Raw genomic sequence first — 27,672 nt, 5'->3', positions numbered from 1 at the left:
TAAAAAGAAGGGATAAGGGACAGGGAAAAGGGATAAAAAGAAGGGATAAGGGACAGGGAAAAGGGATAAAAAGAAGGGATAAGGGACAGGGAAAAGGGATAAAAAGAAGGGATAAGGGACAGGGGGAACAGGGAATGCGAACAGGGAACAGGAACAGGGAACCCGAGCAGGTGACAACGACACCGAGCCGGGAGTGGGGCTGGAACCCCAAATTTGTGGGGTTTTGGGGCGGTTTGGGGTCCGGGACCCCCCAAATTTGTGGGGTTTTGGGGCGGTTTGGGGTCCGGAACCCCAAATTTGTGGGGTTTTGGGGTCCGGAACCTCAAATTTGTGGGGTTTTGGGGCGGTTTGGGGTCCGGGACCCCAAATTTGTGGGGTTTTGGGGCGGTTTGGGGTCCGGGACCCGCGCCCCCTGGCGGACCCGTCCCGCCGCCCAAATCTCGCGAGATTTCCCGCGGAGGTGGTGGGGAGGGGTTGCGGCAGATCTCGCGAGAACTCGCGCGGGGCACCCGGGCTGAGGCGGAAGCGCCGCTCTGCCGCCATTGCCCGCTCCCTTTCGGGCTCCCTCCGCCGCAAGCGGCACCGGCACCGGGCCCAGCACCGGCACCGGCACCGGGCCCGGCCCGCAGCGCCGCGGCGCCGCCATGGAGGCGAACGCGGCGAAGCGGAAGGAGCCGCGCAAGGCGCTGCGGGTTAAAGTGATCTCCATGGGCGACGCCGAGGTGGGCAAGGTGAGGCGCTGTCATTGGCTGGCGTAGGTGAGGGGCAAGTGAGCCGTCCAATCAGGAGCGCAGCAGGGCGGGCGCTGTGCTCTGATTGGTGCGTTGGCTGTGCACTGTAGCCAATCAGAGGCCGGCGGTTCCTTGTTGTCGCTCCCTGGCGGGCGTGGTGCTGAGATGATTGACAGGTGATTGGGCGTGTCCTCCAGTGAACGCGCGGTTCTGATTGGCTGGCGGGAAGTGGGCGGGTCCCGGCGCTGTGGCGGGGCAGAGCCGCTATTCCCAACTCCTGGAATTCTTGGGAATTACCGGGAAATGCGGCTATGGAGGGATTCCCGCTGGAATTCCCGCCTTATTCCCGGCCAGAGCTGCATCATCAAGCGCTACTGCGAGAAGAGGTTCGTGTCCAAGTACCTGGCGACCATCGGGATCGACTACGGAGTCACCAAGTGAGAGCCGGGAATGGGAACGGGAACGGGAATGGGAGCGGGAATGGGAGAGCGGGAGCAACCCCTGGAGCCGCCGGGGACTCCTGAAAGGTTGGAGCCGGAGGGGATCGGGATTTCTCCCCGGGAATGGGGAATGGGATGAGAGGGAACGGCCTCGAGTTTTTCCAGAGGAGCTTTGCTTGGATTTTTTGGGAATAATTCCCGCCCGGAAAGGGTTTTCCGAAGGAAGGCAGGGATTTAAAACCCACGTGGATGCGGCTCCTGGCGTCGTGGATGGGCGCCGGGATTGGCTGGATCAGGGCTGGGGATGCGGGCGCTCCGCGATCTCCAAGGGTTTTTCCAAGCTCAGCGATCCCGGAATTCCGCGATCTCCCGACGGCTTTTCCAGGGTGCAGATCCGGGATCGGGAGATCAAGGTGAACATCTTCGACATGGCCGGCCATCCCTTCTTCTACGAGGTACCTCCCGATCCCCCCGGGAGCGGCAGAATTCCCAAAATCCCGGAGGATTTCCCCAGCTGACTCCGGCTTTTCCATGGATGCTCCCAGGGATCCCAGAGCAGCCGCAGCTCCTCTGGGAATCCCTGCCCAAAATCCCACCCCTTTCCCACGGGAATTCCATCCCCCCCCCCAGTCACAGCAATTCCGAGGTTTGGGGGGGGTTTTTTGGGAATTTTTTGGGGAATTTTGGGGGGGGGGGGGAATTCTTGGCTTTTCACCCGACATCCCCGCCCGGGCGATCCCGCAAATCCCAACTTTTCCGCGCCTTCTTCTTCCTCCCCCCCCGCCCACCCCGGGGTTCTTCCCGAAAGGTGCGGAACGAGTTCTACAAGGACACGCAGGGCGTGATCCTGGTGTACGACGTGGGATCCAAGGAATCCTTCGATTCCCTGGATTCCTGGCTGGCCGAGATGAAGCAGGAGCTGGGCCCCCACGGGAACATGGAGAACGTCGTCTTCGTCGTCTGCGCCAACAAGGTGGGGACGGTCAGCGGGGCGGGAACGGGAACGGGAACGGGAATGGGAACGGGAATGGGCCGGGAGTTGGATCCGGGAATGTTGGGATTGGACTGGGAATTTGCTCTGGGATTGTTGGGATTGATTGTCCTGGGAATTAGATCCAGGAATGTTGGGAATGGACTGGGAGTTGGATCCAGGGGTGTCGGGATTGGACTGGGAATTGGATCTGGGATTGTTGGGATTGGACTGGGAATTGGATCTGGGAATGCTGGGATTGGACTGGGAGTTGGATCCAGGGGTGTCGGGATTGGACTGGGAACTGGATCTGGGATTGTTGGGATTGGACTGGGAATTGGATCTGGGATTATCCTGGGAAGGGGCCGGGGGTTGGATCTGGGATTATCCTGGGAAGGGGCTGGGAGTTGGATCCGGGATTGTGCTGGGAAAGGGGAGTTGGGTCCGGGGTTGTTGGGATTGGACTGGGAATTGGATCAGGGATTGTCCTGGGAAGGGGCTGGGAACTGGATCCAGGAATGTTGGGATTGGACTGGGAGTTGGATCCAGGGGTGTCGGGATTGGACTGGGAATTGGATCTGGGATTGTTGGGATTGTCCTGGGAATTGGATCTGGGATTATCCTGGGAAGGGGCCGGGAGTTGGATCCGGGATTGTGCTGGGAAAGGGGAGTTGGGTCCGGGGTTGTTGGGATTGGACTGGGAATTGGATCCGGGATTGTCCTGGGAAGGGGCTGGGAACTGGATCCAGGAATGTTGGGATTGGACTGGGAGTTGGATCCAGGGTTGTCGGGATTGGACTGGGAATTGGATCTGGCATTGTTGGGATTGGACTGGGAATTGGATCTGGGAATGCTGGGATTGTCCTGGGAATTGGATCTGGGATTGTTGGGATTGTCCTGGGAATTGGATCCGGGAATGCTGGGATTGTCCTGGGAATTGGATCCGGGATTATCCTGGGAAGGGGCCGGGAGTTGGATCCGGGATTGTGCTGGGAAAGGGGAGTTGGGTCTGGGGTTGTTGGGATTGGACTGGGAATTGGATCAGGGATTGTCCTGGGAAGGGGCTGGGAACTGGATCCAGGAATGTTGGGATTGGACTGGGAGTTGGATCCAGGGGTGTCGGGATTGGACTGGGAATTGGATCTGGGATTGTTGGGATTGGACTGGGAATTGGATCCGGGAATGCTGGGATTGTCCTGGGAATTGTATCCGGGATTATCCTGGGAAGGGGCCGGGAGTTGGATCCGGGATTGTCCTGGGAAAGGGGAGTTGGGTCCGGGGTTGTTGGGATTGGACTGGGAATTGGATCTGGGATTGTTGGGATTGATTGTCCTGGGAATTGGATCCAGGAATGTTGGGATTGGACTGGGAGTTGGATCCAGGGTTGTCGGGATTGGACTGGGAATTGGATCTGGGATTGTTGGGATTGGACTGGGAATTGGATCTGGGATTGTCCTGGGAAGGGGCTGGGAACTGGATCCAGGAATGTTGGGATTGGACTGGGAGTTGGATCCAGGGGTGTCGGGATTGGACTGGGAATTGGATCTGGGATTGTTGGGATTGGACTGGGAATTGGATCTGGGATTATCCTGGGAAGGGGCTGGGAATTGGATCCAGGAATGTTGGGATTGGACTGGGAGTTGGATCCGGGGTTGTTGGGATTGGACTGGGAATTGGATCCGGGAATGCTGGGATTGTCCTGGGAATTGGATCCGGGATTATCCTGGGAAGGGGCCGGGAGTTGGATCCGGGATTGTCCTGGGAAAGGGGAGTTGGGTCCGGGGTTGTTGGGATTGGACTGGGAATTGGATCTGGGATTATCCTGGGAAGGGGCTGGGAACTGGATCCAGGAATGTTGGGATTGGACTGGGAATTGGATCTGGGATTGTTGGGATTGGACTGGGAATTGGATCCGGGGTTGTTGGGATTGGACTGGGAATTGGATCTGGGAATGCTGGGATTGTCCTGGGAATTGGATCTGGGATTATCCTGGGAAGGGGCCGGGAGTTGGATCCGGGATTGTGCTGGGAAGGGGCTGGGAACTGGATCCAGGAATGTTGGGATTGGACTGGGAGTTGGATCCAGGGGTGTCGGGATTGGACTGGGAATTGGATCTGGGATTGTTGGGATTGGACTGGGAATTGGATCTGGGATTATCCTGGGAAGGGGCCGGGAGTTGGATCCGGGATTGTGCTGGGAAAGGGGAGTTGGGTCTGGGGTTGTTGGGATTGGACTGGGAATTGGATCTGGGATTGTTGGGATTGATTGTCCTGGGAATTGGATCCAGGAATGTTGGGATTGGACTGGGAGTTGGATCCAGGGGTGTCGGTATTGGACTGGGAATTGGATCTGGGATTGTTGGGATTGGACTGGGAATTGGATCCGGGAATGCTGGGATTGTCCTGGGAATTGGATCAGGGATTGTCCTGGGAAGGGGCTGGGAGTTGGACCCGGGAATGCTGGGATTGTCCTGGGAATTGGATCTGGGATTATCCTGGGAAAGGGGAATTGGGTCTGGGGTTTTTGGGATTGGACTGGGAATTGGATCCGGGATTGTTGGGATTGGACTGGGAATTGGCTCTGGGATCATTGGGGTCTCCCTGTGGGAATTGGCTCCGGGATTTCCGGGATCTCTGGGATCTCCCTGTGGGAATTGGCTCTGGGATCTCTGGGATCTCTGGGATCTCTGGGATCTCCCTGTGGGAATTGGCTCTGGGATCTCTGGGATCTCCAGGATCTCTGGGATCTTTGGGTGGGAACTGGCTCTGGGTTCTCCGGGATCTCTGGGATGTCCATGTGGGATCTCCATGTGGGATCTTGGTGTGGGAATTGGCTCCGGGTTCTCCGAGTTCTCTGGGATCTCCATGTGGGAATTGGCTCCGGGTTCTCCGGGATCTCCGGGTGGGATCTCTGGGTGGGATCTCGGTGTGGGAATTGGCTCCGGGTTCTCCGGGTTCTCCGGGATCTCGCTGTGGGATCTCCGGGTGGGAATTGGCTCCGGGATCTCCGGGATCTCTGGGATGTCCATGTGGGAACTGGCTCTGGGATCTCCGTGTGGGATCTCCCTGTGGGAATTGGCTCTGGGATCTCTGGGATCTGCAGGATTGTTGGAATCTCCCTGTGGGAATTGGCTCTGGGATCTCGGGGTGGGAATTGGCTCTGGGATCTCCAGGATCTCTGGGATCTCTGGGATCTCGGGGTGGGAATTGGCTCTGGGTTCTCCGGGATCTCTGGGATGTCCGTGTGGGATCTCGGTGTGGGAATTGGCTCCGGGATCTTGGTGTGGGATCTCCGGGTGGGATCTCCGGGATTTCCGGGATCTCTGGGATCTCCATGTGGGAATTGGCTCCGGGTTCTCCAGGATCTCCGGGTGGGATCTGGCTGTGGGATCTGGGTGTGGGATCTCCGTGTGGGATCTCCGTGTGGGATCTGGGTGTGGGATCTCCGTGTGGGATCTCCGGGTGGGATCTGGGTGTGGGATCTGGGTGTGGGATCTCCGGGTGGGATCTCCGGGTGGGATCTGGGTGTGGGATCTGGGTGTGGGATCTGGGTGTGGGATCTGGGTGTGGGATCTGGGTGTGGGATCTCCGGGTGGGATCTCCGTGTGGGATCTCCGGGTGGGATCTCCGGGTGGGATCTGGGTGTGGGATCTGGGTGTGGGATCTGGGTGTGGGATCTCCGGGTGGGATCTGGGTGTGGGATCTGGGTGTGGGATCTCCGTGTGGGATCTGGGTGTGGGATCTCCGGGTGTGGGATCTGTCTCCGAGCTTTCCGGGGCTCAGATCGACGCCGGGAAGCTGCGGGTGGTGGACGAGAGCGAGGGGCGGCTCTGGGCCGAGAGCCGCGGCTTCCTCTACTGGGAGACCTCGGCCCAGAGCGGGGAGGGCATCCAGGAGATGTTCCAGGTGGGAATTCCGGAGCGCCGGCCGGGAATGGGAGCCCGGAGAGGGCCGGGAGAGCGGAGCAGCGGGAATTCCCCGGGATTCGGGCGGGAACGTGGGATTACGGCGCGGATGGGAGCGAGGGAGCGGGATCCGGGATGGTCGGGATCACCCCGTGGGAATGGGATCCGGGATGGTCGGGATCGCCCCGTGGGAATGGGATCCGGGATGGTCGGGATCACCCTGTGGGAATGGGATCCGGGATGGTCGGGATCGCCCCGTGGGAATGGGATCCGGGATGGTTGGGATTGTTCTGTGGGAGGTGGATCCGGGATTATCCTGGGAAAGGGCCGGGAATGGGATCCAGGATGGTTGGGATCGTTCTGTGGGAGGTGGCTCCGGGATTATCCTGGGAAAGGGCCGGGAATTGGATCCGGGATGGTTGGGATTGTTCTGTGGGAGGTGGATCCGGGATTATCCTGGGAAAGGGCCGGGAATTGGATCTGGGATGGTTGGGATTGTTCTGTGGGAGGTGGATCTGGGATTATCCTGGGAAAGGGCCGGGAATGGGATCCAGGATGGTTGGGATCGTTCTGTGGGAGGTGGCTCCGGGATTATCCTGGGAAAGGGCCGGGAATGGGATCCGGGATGGTTGGGAATGTCCTGCCCGGGCCTGGGAAATCGATCTGGAATTGCTGCCATTTTCCGGTGGGAATCGACTCCAGGATTGTTGGGATCGTTTTGGGAAGGGGCTGGGAGCCGGATCTGGGATTGTTGGGATTATCCCAGTAAAGACTTGGGAGTTGGATCCGGGAGTGTCCTGGGAAAGGGCTGGGAATTGGCTCCAGGATTGTAGGGAATGTTCTCTGGGAGTTGAATCTGGGATCATCCTGGGAGCTGGATCCGGGATTGTCGGGAATGTTCTCTGGGAGTTGGATCCGGGATTGTCGGGAATGTCCTGGGAGCTGGATCCGGGATCATCCTGGGAGCTGGATCCGGGATGGTCGGGAATGTTCTCTGGGAGTTGGATCCGGGATCACTGGGATCATCCTGGGAGCTGGATCCGGGATCGTCAGGAATGTCCTGGGAAGGAGCTGGGAATTGGCTCCGGGATTGTCGGGAATGTTCTCTGGGAGTTGGATCCGGGATCATCCTGGGATCATCCTGGGAGCTGGATCCGGGATTGTCGGGAATGTTCTCTGGGAGATGGATCTGGGATCACTGGGATCATCCTGGGAGCTGGCTCTGGGATCGTCAGGAATGTCCTGGGAAGGAGCTGGGAGCTGGATCCGGGATTGTTGGGAATGTTCTCTGGGAGTTGGATCCGGGATCATCCTGGGATCATCCTGGGAGCTGGATCCGGGATTGTCGGGAATGTTCTCTGGGAGTTGGATCCGGGATCACTGGGATCATCCTGGGAGCTGGCTCTGGGATCGTCAGGAATGTCCTGGGAAGGAGCTGGGAGCTGGCTCCAGGATGGTCGGGAATGTTCTCTGGGAGTTGGATCCGGGATCATCCTGGGAGCTGGATCCGGGATTGTCGGGAATGTTCTCTGGGAGTTGGATCCGGGATCACTGGGATCATCCTGGGAGCTGGATCCAGGATTGTCGGGAATGTTCTCTGGGAGTTGGATCCGGGATCACTGGGATCATCCTGGGAGCTGGATCCGGGATTGTCAGGAATGTCCTGGGAAGGAGCTGGGAGCTGGCTCCGGGATTGTTGGGAATGTTCTCTGGGAGTTGGATCCGGGATCATCCTGGGAGCTGGATCTGGGATCATCCTGGGAGCTGGATCCGGGATTGTCGGGAATGTTCTCTGGGAGTTGGATCTGGGATCATTCTGGGAGCTGGCTCCGGAATTGTCGGGAATGTCCTGGGAAGGAGCTGGGAATTGGCTCCGGGATTGTCGGGATCATCCAATGAGAATCAACTCCGGGATTATCCAGGGGAAGCGCCGGGAGCCGGATCCTCATCGGATCCCTCACACATCCCGCTCCGGCCGTTCCCAAATCCCACCAATCCCACCAATAATCCCACCAATCCCATCTCCTCCCCAATCCGCCGTCCCCGGGCCTTTCCCGCCGCCTCCGGGGGCTCATTCCCGGCCCCGCAATTCCCAGACTTTCTACTCGGCCATCGTGGATCTGTGTGACAACGGCGGGAAGCGGCCCCCGGGCGCCTCCGGCATCGGCTTCACGCGGGAGCAGGCGGATGCGATCCGAAGGATCCGGAACAGCAAGGACAGCTGGGACACGCTGGGGGTCAAACCCGGAGCCAGCAGGTGCGGGAAGAGCCGGAATTCCCGTGGGAATGGTCGGGAGCGGGGCGGGAAATGCGGGATTGGGAACGGCGGCGCTCCCGGAATGCTCCTTGTTATCCCTAGGGAAGAGGTGGCGCGGGTGTACCGCCGTTCCCGGTGTCCCACATTCCCGTTATTCCCGGTTTTTATCCCCGTTATTCCGAGTTTTTCACTTCTGTTCCCGGTTCTTATCCCTAGGGAGGAGGTGATCCGTGCCTACCGCCATTCCCGGTGTCCCGTATTCCCGTTATTCCCGGTTTTTATTCCCTCAGGGAGAGGTGACACGTGTGTACCGCCATTCCCGTTATTCCCGTTATTCCCGGTTTCTATCCCCGTTATTCCCGGTTTTTCTCCCTAGGAAGGAGGTGACGCGTGCCTACTGCCATTCCCGGTGTCCCACATTCCCGTTATTCCCGGTTTTTCACTCCCATTCCCGTTATTCCCAGTTTCTATCCCCGTTATTCCCCGTTTTTATTCCCTAGGGAGGAGGTGACGCGCGCCTGCCGCCGTTCCCGGTGTCCCACATTCCTGTCATTCCCGGTTTTTATTCCCGGTTTTTCTCCGTTCCGCAGGGAGGAGGTGATGCGTGCCTGCCACCATTCCCGGTTGTTATTCCCGGTTGTCATTCCCGTTATTCCCGTTATTCCCGGTTTTTCTCCGTTCCCCAGGGAGGAGGTGATGTACGCCTGCCGCCATTCCTGGTTGCCGTTCCCGGTTGCCGTTCCCGGTTGTCATTCCCAGTTTTTATTCCTTAGGGAGGAGGTGCCGCGCGCGTACCGCCATTCCCGGTTGCCGTTCCCGGTTGCCGTTCCCGGTTTTTATTCCCGGTTGTTATTCCCGGTTTTTATTCCCCAGGGAGGAGGTGCCGCGCGCGTACCGCCGTTCCCGGTTGCCGTTCCCGGTCGCCGTTCCCGGTTGCCGTTCCCGGTTGTTATTCCCGGTTTTTATTCCCTAGGGAGGAGGTGACGCGCACGTACCGCTGTTCCCGGTTGCCGTTCCCGGTTGCCGTTCCCGGTTGTTATTCCCGGTTGTCATTCCCGGTTTTTATTCCCCAGGGAGGAGGTGCCGCGCGCGTACCGCCGTTCCCGGTTGCCGTTCCCGGTTTTTATTCCTGGTTGTCATTCCCGGTTTTTCTCCGTCCCCAGGGAGGAGGTGCCGCGCGCCTGCCACCGTTCCCGGTTGTTATTCCCGGTTGCCGTTCCCGGTTTTTATTCCCGGTTTTTATTCCCGGTTTTTCTCCGTCCCCAGGGAGGAGGTGACGCGCGCCTGCCGCCGTTCCCGGTTGCCATTCCCGGTTGTTATTCCCGGTCTTTATTCCCTAGGGAGGAGGTGCCGCGCGCGTACCGCCGTTCCCGGTTCCCGTTCCCGATCGCCATTCCCGGTTGTCATTCCCGGTTTTTCTCCGTCCCCAGGGAGGAGGTGCCGCGCGCGTACCGCTGTTCCCGGTCGCCATTCCCGGTTGTTATTCCCGGTTTTTATTCCTTAGGGAGGAGGTGACGCGCGCGTACCGGCGCCTGGCGGTGCTGCTGCACCCGGACAAGTGCGCGGCTCCGGGCAGCGAGGACGCCTTCAAGGCCCTGGGCGGGGCGCGCGCCGCGCTCCTCAAGAACATCAAGTAGCGAATTCCCGGCGGGAATCGGCCCCGCTCCCACCCCCCCCCCCACACCGGGATCCGTCCCGCCGCACCGGAGCCGGGAATCCTCGGGAATCCTCGGGAATCCTCGGGAATCATCGCGTGGGGAGGGTGGGAGGGAGGAGCGGCGGCGGCGGCGCTCCCGCGTGGCGGGGGTCGTTCCTGGGGTTTTTCTGGGGGGTTGTTCCCGCATTTCTGGGAGTTTTTCCCGGTTTTCTGGGGGTTATTCCCAGTTTTTTGGGGGTTGTTCCCGCATTTCTGGGGGTTGTTCCCGCATTTCTGGGGGTTGTTCCCGCATTTCTGGGGGTTGTTCCCAGTTTTTTGGGGGTTGTTCCCACATTTCTGGGGGTTATTTCCACATTTCTGGGGGTTGTTCCCACATTTCTGGGAGTTTTTCCCGGTTTTCTGGGGGTTGTTCCCAGTTTTTTGGGGGTTGTTCCCGCATTTCTGGGGGTTATTTCCACATTTCTGGGGGTTGTTCCCGCATTTCTGGGGGTTGTTCCCGGTTTTCTGGGGTTATTCCCAGTTTTTTGGGGGTCGGTCCCGCATTTCTGGGGGTTGTTCCCAGTTTTTTGGGGGTTGTTCCCGCATTTCTGGGGGTCGTTCCCGGTTTTCTGGGGGTTATTCCCACATTTCTGAGGGTTGTTTCCAGTTTTTGGGGGGTTATTCCCGGTTTTCTGGGGTTATTCCCACATTTCTGGAGGTTTTTCCCACACTTCCGGGGGTCATTCCCGGTTTTTTGGGGGTTGTTCCTGGTTTCTGGGGGTTATTCCCGCATTTCTGGGGGTTTTTCCCGCTTTTCTGGGGTTATTCCCAGGTTTTTGGGGGTCGTTCCCAGTTTTTGGGGGTTATTCCCGCATTTCCAGGGGTTTGCTCCTGGTTTTCCGGGGGTTATTCCCAGATTGCTGGGGGTTATTCCCAGTTTTCCAGGGGTTGCTCTCAGTTTCCCAGAGATTATTCCCAGTTTCCCGGGGGTCATTCCCGCATTTCCCGGGGGTCGTTGGCGCTTCTGGAATTGCGGCTGGAAGCTGGGGGAAGTGCGGGATTCCCAGCAGGGAATTCCCGGCGCATCCCGGAGCCGCTGGAATGGACTTGGACGCTCCGGAGCTCCGGGAAAAGCTCCGGAATCCCGGGAAAAGCTCCGGCACCGAGGATCTTGGTGGATATTTATGGATCTTTACGGATATTTATGGATATTTATGGATCTTTACGGATATTTATGGATATTTATTTATGGAATTGAGGCCAGTGCAATATCCGGGATTTTCCTACTTCCGGGCAGCTTTTCCATGGATTTTTCCCTTCCCCTCAAAATACAAACGAATCCCAAATTCCCGCTTTTCCCTTTTCCGGCGGCGTTCGGGCATCGGAAATCCCGGGAAATCCGGGCTCCTTCGGCTCTTCCTGGGGGTTCCTGGGATAAAATTCCAGCCGGGAATCGCTTTTCCCTCCTCTCCGCTGTGGCAGCATCCGAGGGAAACGTTGCTCATCCTGAAATCCCCTCCGATTTTCCCTCTGGAAAACCCCCTTGGAATTGGCTCCGGATCCCCTTTCCCCCATCCCAGAATTCCCTGGAATCCTCGCCGCTTTCCCAGCGGAGGAAATTCCCGAAATTCTGCCTCCAAAGCCGGTTTTCCCGGGTTTCCCCCCCCCCCACGCAGGAAGGGGAGCGATCCCAGAATTCCGGACCGGGAATGGATCCCAGGTTTTGGGTTTTTTTTTTTTTGCCCGATCCCGGCATCCAGACAAAATTCCCGCTGTTTTCCCGCTGGAGGAGCGCTTGGGATGCTTTTCCCGCTTTTCCATGGATCTGGGGGGGGGGGGGGGGTGGTTTGGAGCCGATCCCACGTTTCCCGCAATCCCAGTGGAATTCCCGAATTCCGTCGTTTTTGCACGCGAAATCCCACTTGGAAAACCGGGAATTGCGGGAGTCGTGGCCTCGCGTGGATTCCCTTTTCCAGCTGGAGCTGGAGCCGAGGGAAGGCTGGAGCTCGGGATTTCTTGGGATTGGGGTCCCAGCGATTCCCACAGGGATGAGCTGGAGCCAGGCGGGAATCCGGGAATCCCGAATTCCGCATCCCGGCTCCAGCCCTGGCCTGAATCCCACTTTTTTTTGATGTGGGAAGAGCGACTTTTGCCGCGCCGGGATCCGGATCCCAGAGCCGGGAATCAACACCGGGAGCGCCTCCGAAGGAATCCGGGATGGGAAAACCTCTGGATGCGCCCTCCTGCTTCCCAACATTCCGGGATTTTCCCGGAGCATTCCCGGCCCTGCTCCCGCTCCGGGATCCCGGTGACGTGTCCAGGCAAAATCCAGGGAAAAATCCTTCCCTGGGATCAGGAATTTTGGTTCATTCCCGCTCCGGAGCCAGGAATTCCCTGGAAAAGCGGCCGGAGCTGTTGGGATGAGGATGCCCGGGAATGAGGTGCAGCAAATCCCGGGATCTGGCGGTTCCTCGGGGCTGGCTCGGGTGGGATCTTGGGAAGGAATTCGCGGCTGGGCTGGAATTCCCAGGGAATCCCTGGCAGTGCCCAAGGAAAGGCTGGAGCAGCCTGGGATCATCGGGGGAGGTGCCGGCCTTGGAATGGGATGGGATTGAAGCTGCGTGGATCCCAGCCAAAGCATTCCGGGATTCTGGGATCCAGGAGGCTCCGAATCCATGGCCAGGGGTTTTTCTGGAAGTCGGGCATGGGAAAGGGAAGGGAGAGCCTTCCTGGAGTGCCGAGATTGCCAGGGAAGGGCCTGGAGGCCGGAATTCCTTCCCGCAGAGGAGTCGGGATGGGGCTGGATCCAATGGCAGGCTGGGAGAGGCGGGAATGGAGGGATTTCCCTGGGAAAGGGCAGCTCGGGCTGGGATCTTGGGAAGGGATTCCCGGCTGGGCTGGAATTCCCAGGGAATCCCTGGCAGTGCCCAAGGAAAGGCTGGAGCATCCCGGGATCATCGGGGGAAGTGTCGGGGTCGGACCGGGGTGAGCTCCAGGAATTCCGGGGTTCCGCTGCTCCCCGCCCGCATTCCCGAGGGATGAGGAGGAGCGTGAGGATGGAGCGGCTGCAGCAGCAGCGCATCCACGGCCGAATTCCTTCGGGAAGCGGCCGCCGCTTCCCAGTTTTTTGTTCCCTCCCGCCACGCCCGGCAGCGAGAGGGTTACGGGAGGCGGGGATCCCGGGAAAAGCCCTTCCCGCTTCCCTGCCTCCATCCCGAGCTTTTCCATGGCCCCGCTGCCGCCGAGGCGCCGGGAAGCTCCAGCGGGAAGAGGATGCGGGGAGCGGGATAAGGGCGGGCACCGGGATCGTATCCCCGAATCCCGGTATCCATCCCGGTATCCATCCCGGTATCCATCCCGGTATCCATCCCGGTATCCCACCCATCCCGGCGGGAACGAGGCATCTCGGGAAGGAGCGCCGGGAAAAGCTCGGGAAGGAGGAGCGGGGAGGAGGCATCGCGACATCTCTGTGGCGGTGCTGGGAAAGCTGGGAAAGCACCGGGAAGCGGAGCCGGGAAGCGGAGCCGGGAAGGAATCCCGGCCTCCCCCCTGGAATTCCCGAGCTTCCCCGTTTTCCCGGGATCGAGGCGAAGCGGCAAGGCCCGGTAGGATCGCGATGCCGCGCGAGTGACGCTGCGCTGAGCATCCCAAACATTCCCGCGGCCGGGAAAACCGGGAATTAAAGAATCCCGGCAGCATGGCCCGGAACCGCGCCTTCTCCGAGCCGGAATTCTCGGCCGAATATTCCGCCGATTATTCCCTGAGTTTTCCATCGGATCCCGGAGGCGCCGGCATCCGCCGCTCCCAGGAAGCGCCGGCGCCGCGCTGGGGGGGGCCCTGCCCGTGCCTGCCGCATTCCCGGCGCTTTTCCTTCGCTCCCGAATCCTTGGAAAAGCTCTACCAGACCTATTTCCGCCGCCAGCGCCACGAGACGCTGCTGGTGCTCGTGGTCTTCGCCGCCCTCTTCGACTGCTACATCCTGGGAATGTGCGCCGGCTTCTCCCGCATGGAAAAGCTTTTCCCGGCGCTGGCGGCGCTGGCCGGGCTGGTGGCTCACGGCTCCCTCTTCCTGCTCCTGAAATCCCGGCTGCTCCCGGAGCGCCTTTCCCAGAAATTCCTGCCGTGCGCGCTGTGGGTGCTGGTGCTGGCGCAGGTGTGGGCGTACCTGGGGCTGGAATTCCGGGCTTTTCCAGAGGCCGTGGATACGGTGGGATGGCAGGCGTTCTTCGCCTTCTCCTTCTTCCTGACGCTGCCGCTGCGCCTGGCGCGGATCCTGCTGCTCACGGCCGCGTCCTGCGGCGTGCACGCGCTCGTGCTGGGAATCGCCGCGCTCCAGAGGCGCCAGGATAACGTGGATCGGGGAGCGCTGGCCAGGCAGGTACGGGAAGGGACTGGGAATGGACTGGGAAGGGACTGGGAATGGGAAGGGAATGGGAAGGGACTGGGAAGGGACTGGGAATGGCAAGGGAAGGGACTGGGAATGGACTGGACTGGGAATGGACTGGAATGGGAATGGCCGGGGAAGGGACGGGGAAGGGACTGGAAAGGGACTGGGAATGGACTGGGAATGGCAAGGGAAGGGACGGGAATGGGAAGGGAATGGGAAGGGACTGGGAAGGGACTGGGAATGGGAAGGGACTGGAAAGGGACTGGGAAGGGACTGGGAAGGGACTGGGAATGGCAAGGGAAGGGACTGGGAATGGACTGGAAAGGGACTGGGAATGGACTGGGAATGGCAAGGGAAGGGACGGGAATGGGAAGGGAATGGGAATGGCCGGGGAATGGACAGGGAAGGGACTGGAATGGGAAGGGAATGGACTGGAATGGGAAGGGACTGGGAATGGACTGGAAATGGACTGGGAATGGACTGGGAATGGACTGGAATGGGAAGGGACGGGGAAGGGACTGGAAAGGGACTGGGAATGGACTGGAAAGGGACTGGGAATGGACTAGGAATGGCAAGGGAAGGGACTGGGAATGGACTGGAATGGGAAGGGACGCGGAAGGGACTGGAAAGGGACTGGGAATGGACTGGAAAGGGACTGGAAAGGGACTGGGAATGGATAGGGATGGGAGTGGGAAGGGACTGGAATGGGAAGGGAAGGAACTGGAATGGGAAGGGACTGGGAAGGGACGGGGAAGGGACTGGGAAGGGACTGGGAATGGTCAGGGAAGGGAAGGGAATGGGAAGGGAATGGCCGGGGAATGGACTGGGAATGGACTGGAAAGGGACTGGAAAGGGACTGGGAATGGACAGGGAATGGTCAGGGAAGGGAGTGGGAAGGGACTGGAATGGGAAGGGAAGGAACTGGACTGGGAAGGGACTGGGAATGGTCAGGGAAGAGATTGGGAATGGATTGAAAAGATACTGGGAATGGTGAGGGAAGGGAATGGGAATGGACTGGGAATGGACTGGGAATGGTCAGGGAAGGGAGTGGGAAGGGAATGGGACTGGGAATGGACTGGGAATGGACTGGGAGAGGCCGCGTTTGGGGCTTCCAGGGGTTATCCAGGGGTTATCCAGGGGTTATCCAGGGGTTATCCAGGAGTTATCCAGGAGTTATCCAGGGGTTATCCAGGAGTTATCCAGGAGTTATCCAGGGGTTATCCAGGAGTTATCCAGGAGTTATCCAGGGGTTATCCAGGGGTTATCCAGGAGTTATCCAGGGGTTATCCAGGGGTTATCCAGGAGTTATCCAGGAGTTATCCAGGAGTTATCCAGGGGTTATCCAGGAGTTATCCAGGAGTTATCCAGGAGTTATCCAGGAGTTATCCAGGGGTTATCCAGGAGTTATCCAGGGGTTATCCAGGAGTTATCCAGGGGTTATCCAGGGGTTATCCAGGAGTTATCCAGGAATTATCCAGGGGTTATCCAGGAGTTATCCAGGGGTTATCCAGGGGTTATCCAGGAATTATCCAGGAGTTATCCAGGGGTTATCCGGGAGTTATCCAGGGGTTATCCGGGAGTTATCCAGGGGTTATCCAGGGGTTATCCAGGGGTTATCCAGGGGTTATCCAGGAGTTATCCAGGGGTTATCCAGGGGTTATCCAGGAGTTATCCAGGAGTTAACCAGGGGTTATCCAGGAGTTATCCAGGAGTTATCCAGGGGTTATCCAGGGGTTATCCAGGGGTTATCCAGGAATTATCCAGGGGTTATCCAGGAGTTATCCAGGGGTTATCCAGGGGTTATCCAGGGGTTATCCAGAGGTTATCCAGGGGTTATCCAGGAGTTATCCAGGAGTTATCCAGAGGTTATCCAGGGGTTATCCAGGAGTTATCCAGGAGTTATCCAGGGGTTATCCAGGAGTTATCCAGGGGTTATCCAGGAGTTATCCAGGGGTTATCCAGAGGTTATCCAGGGGTTATCCAGGGGTTATCCAGGAGTTATCCAGGGGTTATCCAGAGGTTATCCAGGGGTTATCCAGGGGTTATCCAGGGGTTATCCAGGGGTTATCCAGGAGTTATCCAGGGGTTATCCAGGAGTTATCCAGGGGTTATCCAGGGGTTATCCAGGAGTTATCCAGGAGTTATCCAACAGTTATCCAGGGGTTATCCAGAGGTTATCCAGGAGTTATCCAGGAGTTATCCAGGGGTTATCCAGGAATTATCCAGGAGTTATCCAGGGGTTATCCAGGAGTTATCCAGGAGTTATCCAGGAGTTATCCAGGGGTTATCCAGGAGTTATCCAGGAGTTATCCAGAGGTTATCCAGGGGTTATCCAGGGGTTATCCAGGAGTTATCCAGGAGTTATCCAGGGGTTATCCAGGGATTATCCAGGAGTTATCCAGGGGTTATCCAGGAGTTATCCAGGGGTTATCCAGGGGTTATCCAGGGGTTATCCAGGGGTTATCCAGGAGTTATCCAGGGGTTATCCAGGAGTTATCCAGGGGTTATCCAGGAGTTATCCAGGGGTTATCCAGGGGTTATCCAGGGGTTATCCAGGGGTTATCCAGGAGTTATCCAGGAGTTATCCAGGGGTTATCCAGGAGTTATCCAGGGGTTATCCAGGGGTTATCCAGGGGTTATCCAGGGGTTATCCAGGAGTTATCCAGGAGTTATCCAGGGGTTATCCAGGGGTTATCCAGGGGTTATCCAGGAGTTATCCAGGGGTTATCCAGGGGTTATCCAGGGGTTATCCAGGAGTTCTTTTCCCATCCCTGCACTCTCACCCTACAGCCGGGCGTGATCCCGATCCTGGGAGTTGATCCCGGTGTTTTCCTGGGAGCAGGGACATTCCTGAAATTCACGGAACGCTTTGGAAGGGGACCTTGACTCCCAAAATTCATGGGCTGGGTTGGAAGGGGACCTTGAGGATCAATTCCGATCCCAATATCCCGAGGTGGGAATGCCGGGAGTGCTGGGAGAGCACCCCCGGATCCATCCCAAGGAACCGCCTGGAGAGCCTGGAATGGGGCTGGAATGTGGGAAAACCGAGGCACAATTCCCTGATTTCTCCCCATTCCCACCCATCCGGCCCCGCTTGTGCCGATATCCCTTGGAATGGCCAAAATTCCCAAAAAAATGGCCCGGAATTGCCAGAACGTGGCAGCAACCCGGCGTTCCTGGGAGATTTCCCAGGAGGAGAAATCCGGGTTTATTCCCAGATTCTTGGGGGATTCCCATTTTCCAGGGATGTTTTTCCAGGGATGGAATTTCGTCCCCAGTCCCAGACGCGGCTTTCGGGACGAGCCCCAGGATTGGGAGCGGGGACGATCCCTGGCATTCCAGATCCTTCGTATTTCCCAGGAAACACCCCCTGGGATTGGGTTTATTCCCAAAATCTGGGAATTCCGTGGCTTGGCCCAATCCCTTTCCCTCCCACCGAGGTTCCTGAGCTTTTCCAAGACCAGGATGGGGGGTGGGGGGAAACTGGAGATGGAAAACTGTCAGGAAAATCCCACGGGAGGCATCGGGTTTGCTCCGTAAGGGCTCTGTGGGAATTCGGGAATCCCTGGATCAGCTCCTGGGAAAGCTCCAGCTGCTCCCGGCCTAAAGAAGAGGGAAAAGGTGGGAATTTCTTCCCTCTTTTGGGCTAGTTTGGGAATGTGGGGGGTCACGCCGAGAGTTTGGAAAACGGAGCCCAAGAAAAGCCCGGAAATCCCAATTTCCCCTCTTTTTTGAGATGTGGACTTTGGGGTTTGTGGGATCCAAGGAGGAAAACCTTGGGATTTGGGAAGGGAGGGAACACCCGGCCAGGCCTCTCCGAGTTAATCATTGCCCAGGAACGGAGCCTCCGGAGCCGGGAAAACCTTGGCAACCGCTGGAAAAGCGGGAACGGCGTGTCCAGGAATAAACAGCCCGGGCTCGGCCATTCCCGAGGGCACGGCTATTTTTAGGATGAGCCGGAGGATGGAGCGGGGCCACGGAGAGGTGCTGGAATTCCGGAGGATCCCAAAGGATCGGGATTCGGGCTGGGAGCTTTTCTCGCGGCATGTGGGATCTGGGATCTCCTCCGTGCTGGAGATTTTCCCACAGAATCTGGGATCTGGGATCAGAGCTTTTCCCACAGAATTTGGGATCTGGGATCGGAGCTTTTCCCACAGAATTTGGGATCCAGGACCAGAGCTTTTCCTGCAGAATGTGGGGTCTGGGATCAGAGCTTTTCCCACAGAATTTGGGATCTGGGATCTCCTCCATCCCGGAGATTTTCCCACAGAATCTGGGATCTGGGATTGGAGCTTTACCTGCTGCATTTGGGACTTGGGATCTGGGATCTCCTCCGTGCCGGAGCTTTTCCCACAGCATTTGGGATCTGGGATCGGAGCTTTTCCCACAGAATTTGGGATCCAGGATTGGAGCTGTTCCCACAGCATTTGGGATCCAGGACCAGAGCTTTTCCTGCAGAATGTGGGGTCTGGGATCAGAGCTTTTCCCACAGAATTTGGGATCCGGGATCTCCTCCGTCCCGGAGATTTTCCCACAGAATCTGGGATCTGGGATTGGAGCTTTACCTGCTGCATTTGGGATCTGGGATCGGAGCTTTTCCCGCAGAATTTGGGATCTGGGATCGGAGCTTTTCCCACAGCATTTGGGACTTGGAATCTGGGATCTCCTCCATGCCAAAGCTTTTCCCACAGCATTTGGGATCCAGGATTGGAGCTGTTCCCACAGAATTTGGGATCCAGGATCTCCTCCGTGCCAGAGCTTTTCCCACAGAATTTGGGATCTGGGATCGGAGCTTTTCCCACAGAATTTGGGATCTGGGATCAGAGCTTTTCCCACAGAATTTGGGATCTGGGATCGGAGCTTTTCCTGCAGAATTTGGGATCTGGGATCGGAGCTTTTCCTGCAGAATTTGGGATCCGGGATCTGAGCTTTTCCTGCAGAATTTGGGATCTGGGATCGGAGCTTTTCCCACAGAATTTGGGATCCGGGATCGGAGCTTTTCCCACAGCATTTGGGATCTGGGATCGGAGCTTTTCCCACAGCATTTGGGACTTGGAATCTGGGATCTCCTCCATGCCAAAGCTTTTCCCACAGCATTTGGGATCCAGGATTGGAGCTTTTCCCACAGCATTTGGGATTTGGGATCTCCTCCATGCCAAAGCTTTTCCTGCAGAATTTGGGATCTGGGATCAGAGCTTTTCCCACAGAATTTGGGATCTGGGATCGGAGCTTTTCCTGCAGAATTTGGGATCTGGGATCGGAGCTTTTCCTGCAGAATTTGGGATCCAGGATCTCTTCCGTGCCGGAGCTTTTCCCACAGCATTTGGGATCTGGGATCTGGGATCTCCTCCGTGCCAGAGCTTTTCCCACAGCATTTGGGATCTGGGATCGGAGCTTTTCCTGCAGAATTTGGGATCTGGGATCGGAGCTTTTCCCACAGAATTTGGGATCTGGGATCGGAGCTTTTCCCACAGAATTTGGGATCCGGGATCTGAGCTGTTCCCACAGCATTTGGGATCTGGGATCGGAGCTTTTCCTGCAGAATTTGGGATCTGGGATCGGAGCTTTTCCTGCAGAATTTGGGATCTGGGATCAGAGCTTTTCCCACAGCATTTGGGATCTGGGATTGGAGCTTTTCCTGCAGAATTTGGGATCTGGGATCGGAGCTTTTCCCACAGAATTTGGGATCTGGAATCGGAGCTTTTCCCGCAGAATTTGGGATCTGGGATCGGAGCTTTTCCCACAGCATTTGGGATCTGGGATTGGAGCTTTTCCCACAGAATTTGGGATCCAGGATCTCCTCCGTGCCAGAGCTTTTCCCACAGCATTTGGGATCTGGGATCGGAGCTTTTCCCACAGAATTTGGGATCTGGGAAGTGTTTTGGAGCTCGGGACACAGCAGGAGAGGTTGTTGGGATGAGAATCACGGAAGGGCAGCAGGGTGCTCATGGAAAAGCAGCTGGAAGAGCAGCTGGGATGGGATGTGGTGCTTCCGAGCGAGCGGATTCCCGGGATTTTCGGCATTCCCGGTGTTCCGAGCTTTCCGTGGCCATCCGTGCCTGGAAGAGTGTCCCGTTGTCATGGCGACGCCGGAGCCAGGACAAAAATAGCCCAGCTCCGTGGGGGGGGTTCTCCTCCGTTCCCACCTCCAGATGGATCTGGGCAATTCCCGGGAATCCCCGGCTGTGCCGGCGGCGCCTGGGGCAGGATCCGGCCTTGGGGATTTTGGGATCTGTCCCTTCCTCCCTGTCCCCATCCCCTTATCCCAAATCCCCATTTCCGTGCCGCCACGGGATCAATCCCAGATCTGGCACAGCCCGTGGGAACGGGATCCAGGATGTGGGGTCAGGATCCAGCCTGGACCCATGGATGTGGGTTTATCCCATGGGATCAGCCAGGATCCAGCCCATGGGCTCAGGATCCAGCCTGGAGGATGGGATCCATCCCGTGGCTCTGGCTCTATCCCATGGGATCAGCCAGGATCCAGCCCATGGGCTCAGGATCCAGCCTGTGGGATGGGATCCATCCCGTGGATCTGGCTCTATCCCATGGGATCAGCCAGGATCCAGCCCATGGGCTCAGGATCCAGCCTGGAGGATGGGATCCATCCTGTGGATCTGGCTCTATCCCATGGGATCAGCCAGGATCCAGCCCATGGGCTCAGGATCCAGCCTGGAGGATGGGATCCATCCTGTGGATCTGGCTCTATCCCATGGGATCAGCCAGGATCCAGCCCATGGGCTCAGGATCCAGCCTGGAGGATGGGATCCATCCTGTGGATCTGGCTCTATCCCATGGGATCAGCCAGGATCCAGCCCATGGGCTCAGGATCCAGCCTGGAGGATGGGATCCATCCCATGGATCTGGCTCTATCCCATGGGATCAGCCAGGATCCAGGACGTGGGCTCAGGATCCAGCCTGGAGGATGGGATCCATCCCATGGATGTGGCTCTATCCCATGGGATCAGCCAGGATCCAGCCCATGGGCTCAGGATCCAGCCTGGAGGATGGGATCCATCCCATGGATCTGGCTCTATCCCATGGGATCAGCCAGGATCCAGGACGTGGGCTCAGGATCCAGCCTGGAGGATGGGATCCATCCCACGGATCTGGCTCTATCCCATGGGATCAGCCAGGATCCAGCCCATGGGCTCAGGATCCAGCCTGTGGGATGGGATCCATCCCGTGGCTCTGGATGTTCCCGGTGGGATGGGACAGGGAGACTCCCGAGCCTTCGGCCGTTCCGAGGGATGCCGAGAGCCCGGAGCGCCGACAACCCTCGGAGCTCGGCCGTGTTTTTCCGAGGGCTGCAATTCCCACGGCGGGGCCGCAATTCCCAGGGAACGGCGCCGCGTGATCCGCTCGGAGCCGCTCCCCTTCCCCCGGGATCCCCCCGGGATCCCCCCGGGATCCCCACAGGATCCCCCGGCTCCCTGCCCAGCTGCCGCCTTTTTCCAAAACATCCCCGCGACTTCGAACACCGCGAATCCCCTGGGATGCTCCAGGCGCCGTTCCCACCCCGCGGAGCCACTTTCCCCCCCCCCCCCAAATTCCCAATATTTACCCCGGAGCGGGATCTGAGGTTGTTCCCCGTGATTTAAACAAAAACCGGGGCCGCACAGCGCCGTTCCCGGCCCCGCTCATCCCGAAATTCCTCCTCTTTGTTCCCGAATATGCCGTGATCCCAAATTGCCGCTCTTTCTCCCCGAAGCTGGTGTCCAACGTGGCCATCTACGTGTGCGCCATCACCGTGGGCTCCATGTCCTACTGCATGGCCGACCGGAAGCACCGCAAGGCCTTCCTGGAAGCGCGGCAATCCCTGGAGGTCAAACTCAACCTGGAGGAGCAGAGCCAGCAGCAGGTGGGAACGGGGAGGGAATGGGGTGGGAATGGGAAAGGGAATGGGGGTGGGAATGGGGGTGGGAATGGGAATGGGGGTGGGAATGGGGGTGGGAATGGGGGTGGGGGGTGGGAATGGGGGTGGGAATGGGAATGGGGGGTGGGAATGGGGGTGGGAATGGGGCCGGGAATGGGGGGTGGGAATGGGGGTGGGAATGGGGGTGGGAATGGGGCCGGGAATGGGGGGTGGGAATGGGGGTGGGAATGGGGCTGGGGAATGGGAATGGGGAGGAAATGGGGCCGGGAATGGGGGTGGGAACGGGGATGGGAATGGGGCCGGGAATAGAGCTGGGAATAAGGCTGGGAATGGGGCCAGGAACGGGAATGGAGCTGGGAACAGGGCTGGGAACGGGAATGGGAATGGGACAGGGAATGGGGAAGGGAACAGGGCCAGGAATGGGGCCGGGAGTGGGGATGGGAGCGGGACAGGGAATGGAACAGGGAACGGGGACAGGGAATGGGGACGGGAATGGGGCCGGGACTGGGGCCGGGAATGGGAATGGGGATGGGGCCGGGAAGGGGACAGGAATAGGGCTGGGAACGGGGCTGGGAACTGGGATGGGAACAAGGACGGGAACGGGGCCGTGAAGGAGGCTGGGAAGGGGGCCGGGAACAGGACTGGGAATGGGGCCAGGAATGGGGCCGGGAATGGGGGTGGGAATGGGGCTGGGATACCTGGCGGAATTTTGGGATCGTGGGGGGAGGTGGGAGCAGGGTGCCAGGTGGGAATGGGATTTCTGGTTGGCCAGGATTGGGGTTGCCCAGGTATTCCCGGAGTATCCTGCTGTGGGCACTTCCAAGGGGTCACAGGCCCTGGGAATGGTCACTCAGTGGGTCCCTGTTCCCTGGAATGGTCACTCAGTGGGTCACTGTGCCCTGGAATGGTCACTCAGTGGGTCCCTGTTCCCTGGAATGGTCACTCAGTGGGTCACAGGCCCTGGGAATGGTCACTCAGGGGGTCCCTGTGCCCTGGAATGGTCACTCAGCTGCTCCCAGTCCCTGGGAATGGTCACTCAGCAGGCCCCTGTCCCCTGGAATGGTCACTCAGTGGGTCCCTGTCCCCTGGAATGGTCACTCAGTGGGTCCCTGTCCCCAGGAATGGTCACTCAGTGGGTTCCTGTCCCCTGGAATGGTCACTCAGTGGGTGCCTGTCCCCAGGAATGGTCACTCAGTGGGTTCCTGTCCCCAGGAATGGTCACTCAGTGGGTCCCTGTCCCCAGGAATGGTCACTCAGTGGGTCCCTGGCCCCAGGAATGGTCACTCAGTGGGTCCCTGTCCCCAGGAATGGTCACTCAGTGGGTCCCTGTGCCCTGGAATGGTCACTCAGTGGGTCCCTGGCCCCAGGAATGGTCACTCAGTGGGTCCCTGTTCCCTGGAATGGTCACTCAGTGGGTCCCTGTCCCCTGGAATGGTCACTCAGTGGGTCCCTGTCCCCAGGAATGGTCACTCAGTGGGTCCCTGTCCCCTGGAATGGTCACTCAGTGGGTCCCTGTTCACTGGAATGGTCACTCAGTGGGTCCCTATCCCCTGGAATGGTCACTCAGTGGGTCCCTGTTCACTGGAATGGTCACTCAGCGGGTCCCTGTGCCCTGGAATGGTCACTCAGTGGGTCCCTGTCCCCAGGAATGGTCACTCAGTGGGTTCCTGTCCCCAGGAATGGTCACTCAGTGGGTTCCTGTCCCCTGGAATGGTCACTCAGTGGGTCCCTGTTCCCTGGAATGGTCACTCAGTGGGCCCCTGTCCCCTGGAATGGTCACTCAGTGGGTCCCTGTCCCCTGGAATGGTCACTCAGTGGGTCACTGTGCCCTGGAATGGTCACTCAGTGGGTCCCTGTCCCCAGGAATGGTCACTCAGTGGGTCCCTGTCCCCTGGAATGGTCACTCAGTGGGTCCCTGTGCCCTGGAATGGTCACTCAGTGGGTCCCTGTCCCCAGGAATGGTCACTCAGCGGGTCCCTGTCCCCTGGAATGGTCACTCAGCCACTCCCTGTGCCCTGGAATGGTCACTCAGCCACTCCCTGTGCCCATCCGTGGTCACTCAGCTGCTCCCTGTGCCCGTTCCCATCCCTGGCCCCAGGCTCAGCTGCCGGAGCCATTCCCATGGGATGCTCTCGTGGGTTGGCTGTTGGTGTCCATGGCCATTCCCATGGGATGCTCCCGTGGGTTGGCTGTTGGTGTCCATGGCCATTCCCATGGGATGCTCCCGTGGGTTGGCTGTGGGTGTCCATGGCCATTCCCATGGGATGCTCCCGTGGGTTGGCTGTTGGTGCCCATGGCCATTCCCATGGGATGCTCCCGTGGGTTGGCTGTTGGTGTCCATGGCCATTCCCATGGGATGCTCCCGTGGGTTGGCTGTTGGTGCCCATGGCCATTCCCATGGGATGCTCCCGTGGGTTGGCTGTTGGTGCCCATGGCCATTCCCATGGGATGCTCCCGTGGGTTGGCTGTTGGTGCCCGGGGCCATTCCCATGGGATGCTCCCGTGGGTTGGCTGTTGGTGTCCATGGCCATTCCCATGGGATGCTCCCGTGGGTTGGCTGTTGGTGTCCATGGCCATTCCCATGGGATGCTCCCGTGCGTTGGCTGTTGGTGCTCAAGGCCATTCCCATGGGATGCTCCCGTGGGTTGGCTGTTGGTGCTCAAGGCCATTCCCATGGGATGCTCCCGTGGGTTGGCTGTTGGTGTCCATGGCCATTCCCATGGGATGCTCCCGTGGGTTGGCTGTTGGTGTCCATGGCCATTCCCATGGGATGCTCCCGTGGGTTGGCTGTTGGTGCCCGGGGCCATTCCCATGGGATGCTCCCGTGGGTTGGCTGTTGGTGCCCAGAGCCATTCCCATGGGATGCTCCCGTGGGTTGGCTGTTGGTGTCCATGGCCATTCCCATGGGATGCTCCCGTGGGTTGGCTGTTGGTGTCCATGGCCATTCCCATGGGATGCTCCCGTGGGTTGGCTGTTGGTGTCCATGGCCATTCCCATGGGATGCTCCCGTGGGTTGGCTGTTGGTGTCCATGGCCATTCCCATGGGATGCTCCCGTGGGTTGGCTGTTGGTGCCCGGGGCCATTCCCATGGGATGCTCCCGTGGGTTGGCTGTTGGTGCCCAGAGCCATTCCCATGGGATGCTCCCGTGGGTTGGCTGTTGGTGTCCATGGCCATTCCCATGGGATGCTCCCGTGGGTTGGCTGTTGGTGTCCATGGCCATTCCCATGGGATGCTCCCGTGGGTTGGCTGTTGGTGCCCATGGCCATTCCCATGGGATGCTCCCGTGGGTTGGTTGTTGGTGTCCATGGCCATTCCCATGGGATGCTCCCGTGGGTTGGCTGTTGGTGTCCATGGCCATTCCCATGGGATGCTCCCGTGCGTTGGCTGTTGGTGCCCGGAGCCATTCCCATGGGATGCTCCCGTGGGTTGGCTGTTGGTGCCCATGGCCATTCCCATGGGATGCTCCCGTGGGTTGGTTGTTGATGTCCATGGCCATTCCCATGGGATGCTCCCGTGGGTTGGCTGTTGGTGTCCATGGCCATTCCCATGGGATGCTCCCGTGCGTTGGCTGTTGGTGCCCGGAGCCATTCCCATGGGATGCTCCCGTGGGGCCATTCCCGCGGGAAGGGACTGCGGCACCAGGGCTGAGCCCGGCCCGGGGCCGCGGGAGGGGGGATCGGGGCAGGGAGCGGTGCCGGAGCGGGATCCGCCGCGCTTCCCGCCGGGATACCCGTGGGACCGGGACTGCGGAGCTGGGAAGGGCCGGGAAGCTTCTCCTGGGAATGGGGACAGGGATGCGGAGCCGTTCCTGCGGCAACGGCGCTGCTGCGCTCCCGCATTCCCGGGGGAAAACCCCACATTCCCGGGGGGAAGGTCCGCCTCCTCATCCGAGTGCCTGGTATTTAATGGAAATTTCCACGCGGAGCTGGGCGGATCCATCCCTGCTCCCGACACATCCATCCCTGCTCCATCCCTGCTCCGGGTGGATCCATCCCTGCTCCATCCCTGCTCCATCCCTGCTCTGGGTGGATCCATCCCTGCTCCATCCCTGCTCCGGGTGGATTCATCCCTGCTCCATCCCTGCTCCAGGTGGATCCATCCCTGCTCCATCCCTGCTCTGGGTGGATCCATCCCTGCTCCATCCCTGCTCTGGGTGGATCCATCCCTGCTCCATCCCTGCTCCGGGTGGATTCATCCCTGCTCCATCCCTGCTCCATCCCTGCTCTGGGTGGATCCATCCCTGCTCCATCCCTGCTCCATCCCTGCTCCGGGTGGATTCATCCCTGCTCCATCCCTGCTCCGGGTGGATCCATCCCTGCTCCATCCCTGCTCCATCCCTGCTCCGGGTGGATCCATCCCTGCTCCATCCCTGCTCTGGGTGGATCCATCCCTGCTCCATCCCTGCTCCGGGTGGATCCATCCCTGCTCCATCCCTGCTCCATCCCTGCTCCGGGTGGATCCATCCCTGCTCCTAGCACATCCACCCCTGCTCCATCTCTGATCTGGACAGATCCATCCCTGCTCCATCCCTGCTCCATCCCTGCTCCCGGCACATCCACCCCTGCTCCATCCCTGCTCCATCCCTGCTCCGGGTGGATCCATCCCTGCTCCATCCCTGCTCCTGGCACATCCACCCCTGCTCCATCCCTGCTCCATCCCTGCTCCGGGTGGATCCATCCCTGCTCCATCCCTGCTCCGGGTGGATCCATCCCTGCTCCGGGTGGATCCATCCCTGCTCCAGGTGGATCCATCCCTGCTCCATCCCTGCTCGAGGCACATCCATCCCTGCTCCATCCCTGCTCCGGGTGGATCCATCCCTGCTCCATCCCTGCTCCGGGTGGATCCATCCCAGCTCTATCCCTGCTCTGGGCACATCCATCCCTGCTCCATCCCTGCTCCGGGTGGATCCATCCCTGCTCCATCCCTGCTCCGGGTGGATCCATCCCTGCTCCATCCCTGCTCCGGGTGGATCCATCCCAGCTCTATCCCTGATCCAGGCACATCCATCCCTGCTCCGGGTGGATCCATCCCTGCTCCATCCCTGCTCCGGGTGGATCCATCCCTGCTCCGGCTCCACAGGGGCAGCCCCAGGCGCGGTGTCTCCGAGAGGGGTTGATCCTCTTGGCTGAATCTCACATGTGGATGTGGGATTTGGAATTTGGGATGTGGGATGGGATTCAGGATACCCACAGTGCTTTTCGCTCGATGGATCCTCCCTGGAATGTTTTAATCCCGGTCCATTCCCTGGAGCAGCTCTCAGGGATCCTGAGGGACCCCGGTGCAGATCCCGAGGTCGCTCCCAGTGCCGTGTCCCGGAATTATTCGAATCATGGGATCCCGGAATGCTTTGGCTGGGATCCACGCAGCTTCAATCCCATCCCATTCCAAGGCCGGCACCTCCCCCGATGATCCCAGGCTGCTCCAGCCTTTCCTTGGGCACTGCCAGGGATCTGGGCATTCCCTGGGAATT

General features: G+C 59.2%; 2 protein-coding genes across 5 annotated transcripts in view; both read left to right on the top strand.

The window, feature by feature from the left end:
• The first annotated feature begins 515 nt into the window (after positions 1–515).
• Positions 516–10,017, top strand: DNAJC27 (DnaJ heat shock protein family (Hsp40) member C27). Of its 3 annotated transcripts, XM_082276631.1 has the most exons (7): positions 516–731; positions 1,086–1,168; positions 1,557–1,626; positions 1,980–2,144; positions 5,924–6,046; positions 8,142–8,302; positions 9,807–10,017. In XM_082276631.1, exons 1-7 carry the CDS (start codon positions 645–647, stop codon positions 9,937–9,939), a joined length of 822 nt encoding a protein of 273 aa, XP_082132757.1. In that variant the 5' UTR covers positions 516–644; the 3' UTR covers positions 9,940–10,017. The 3 variants fall into 3 exon arrangements, with proteins under 3 accessions (XP_082132757.1, XP_082132756.1, XP_082132755.1); XM_082276630.1 differs by having other exon boundaries at positions 8,142–9,909; XM_082276629.1 differs by lacking the exons at positions 516–731; positions 1,086–1,168; positions 1,557–1,626; positions 1,980–2,144; positions 5,924–6,046 and having other exon boundaries at positions 6,807–8,302.
• Positions 10,018–13,592: 3,575 nt separating this feature from the next.
• The window catches only part of ADCY3 (adenylate cyclase 3), a 34,702-nt gene continuing 20,622 nt past the window's right edge, over positions 13,593–27,672 (top strand). For both annotated transcript variants that reach the window (XM_082276627.1, XM_082276628.1), the window contains exons 1-2: positions 13,593–14,316; positions 22,037–22,186. In XM_082276627.1, coding sequence (XP_082132753.1) covers positions 13,636–14,316; positions 22,037–22,186 — 831 coding nt within the window. In that variant the 5' untranslated portion in view covers positions 13,593–13,635. The remainder of the gene's footprint in view (positions 14,317–22,036; positions 22,187–27,672) is intronic.

Source organism: Coloeus monedula, assembly GCF_965178545.1.
Source record: "Coloeus monedula genome assembly, chromosome: 2".
NCBI lineage: Eukaryota > Metazoa > Chordata > Aves > Passeriformes > Corvidae > Coloeus > Coloeus monedula.
Note: the sequence above shows the minus strand (reverse complement) of the source record. Positions and strands in the feature narration are given on the sequence as shown.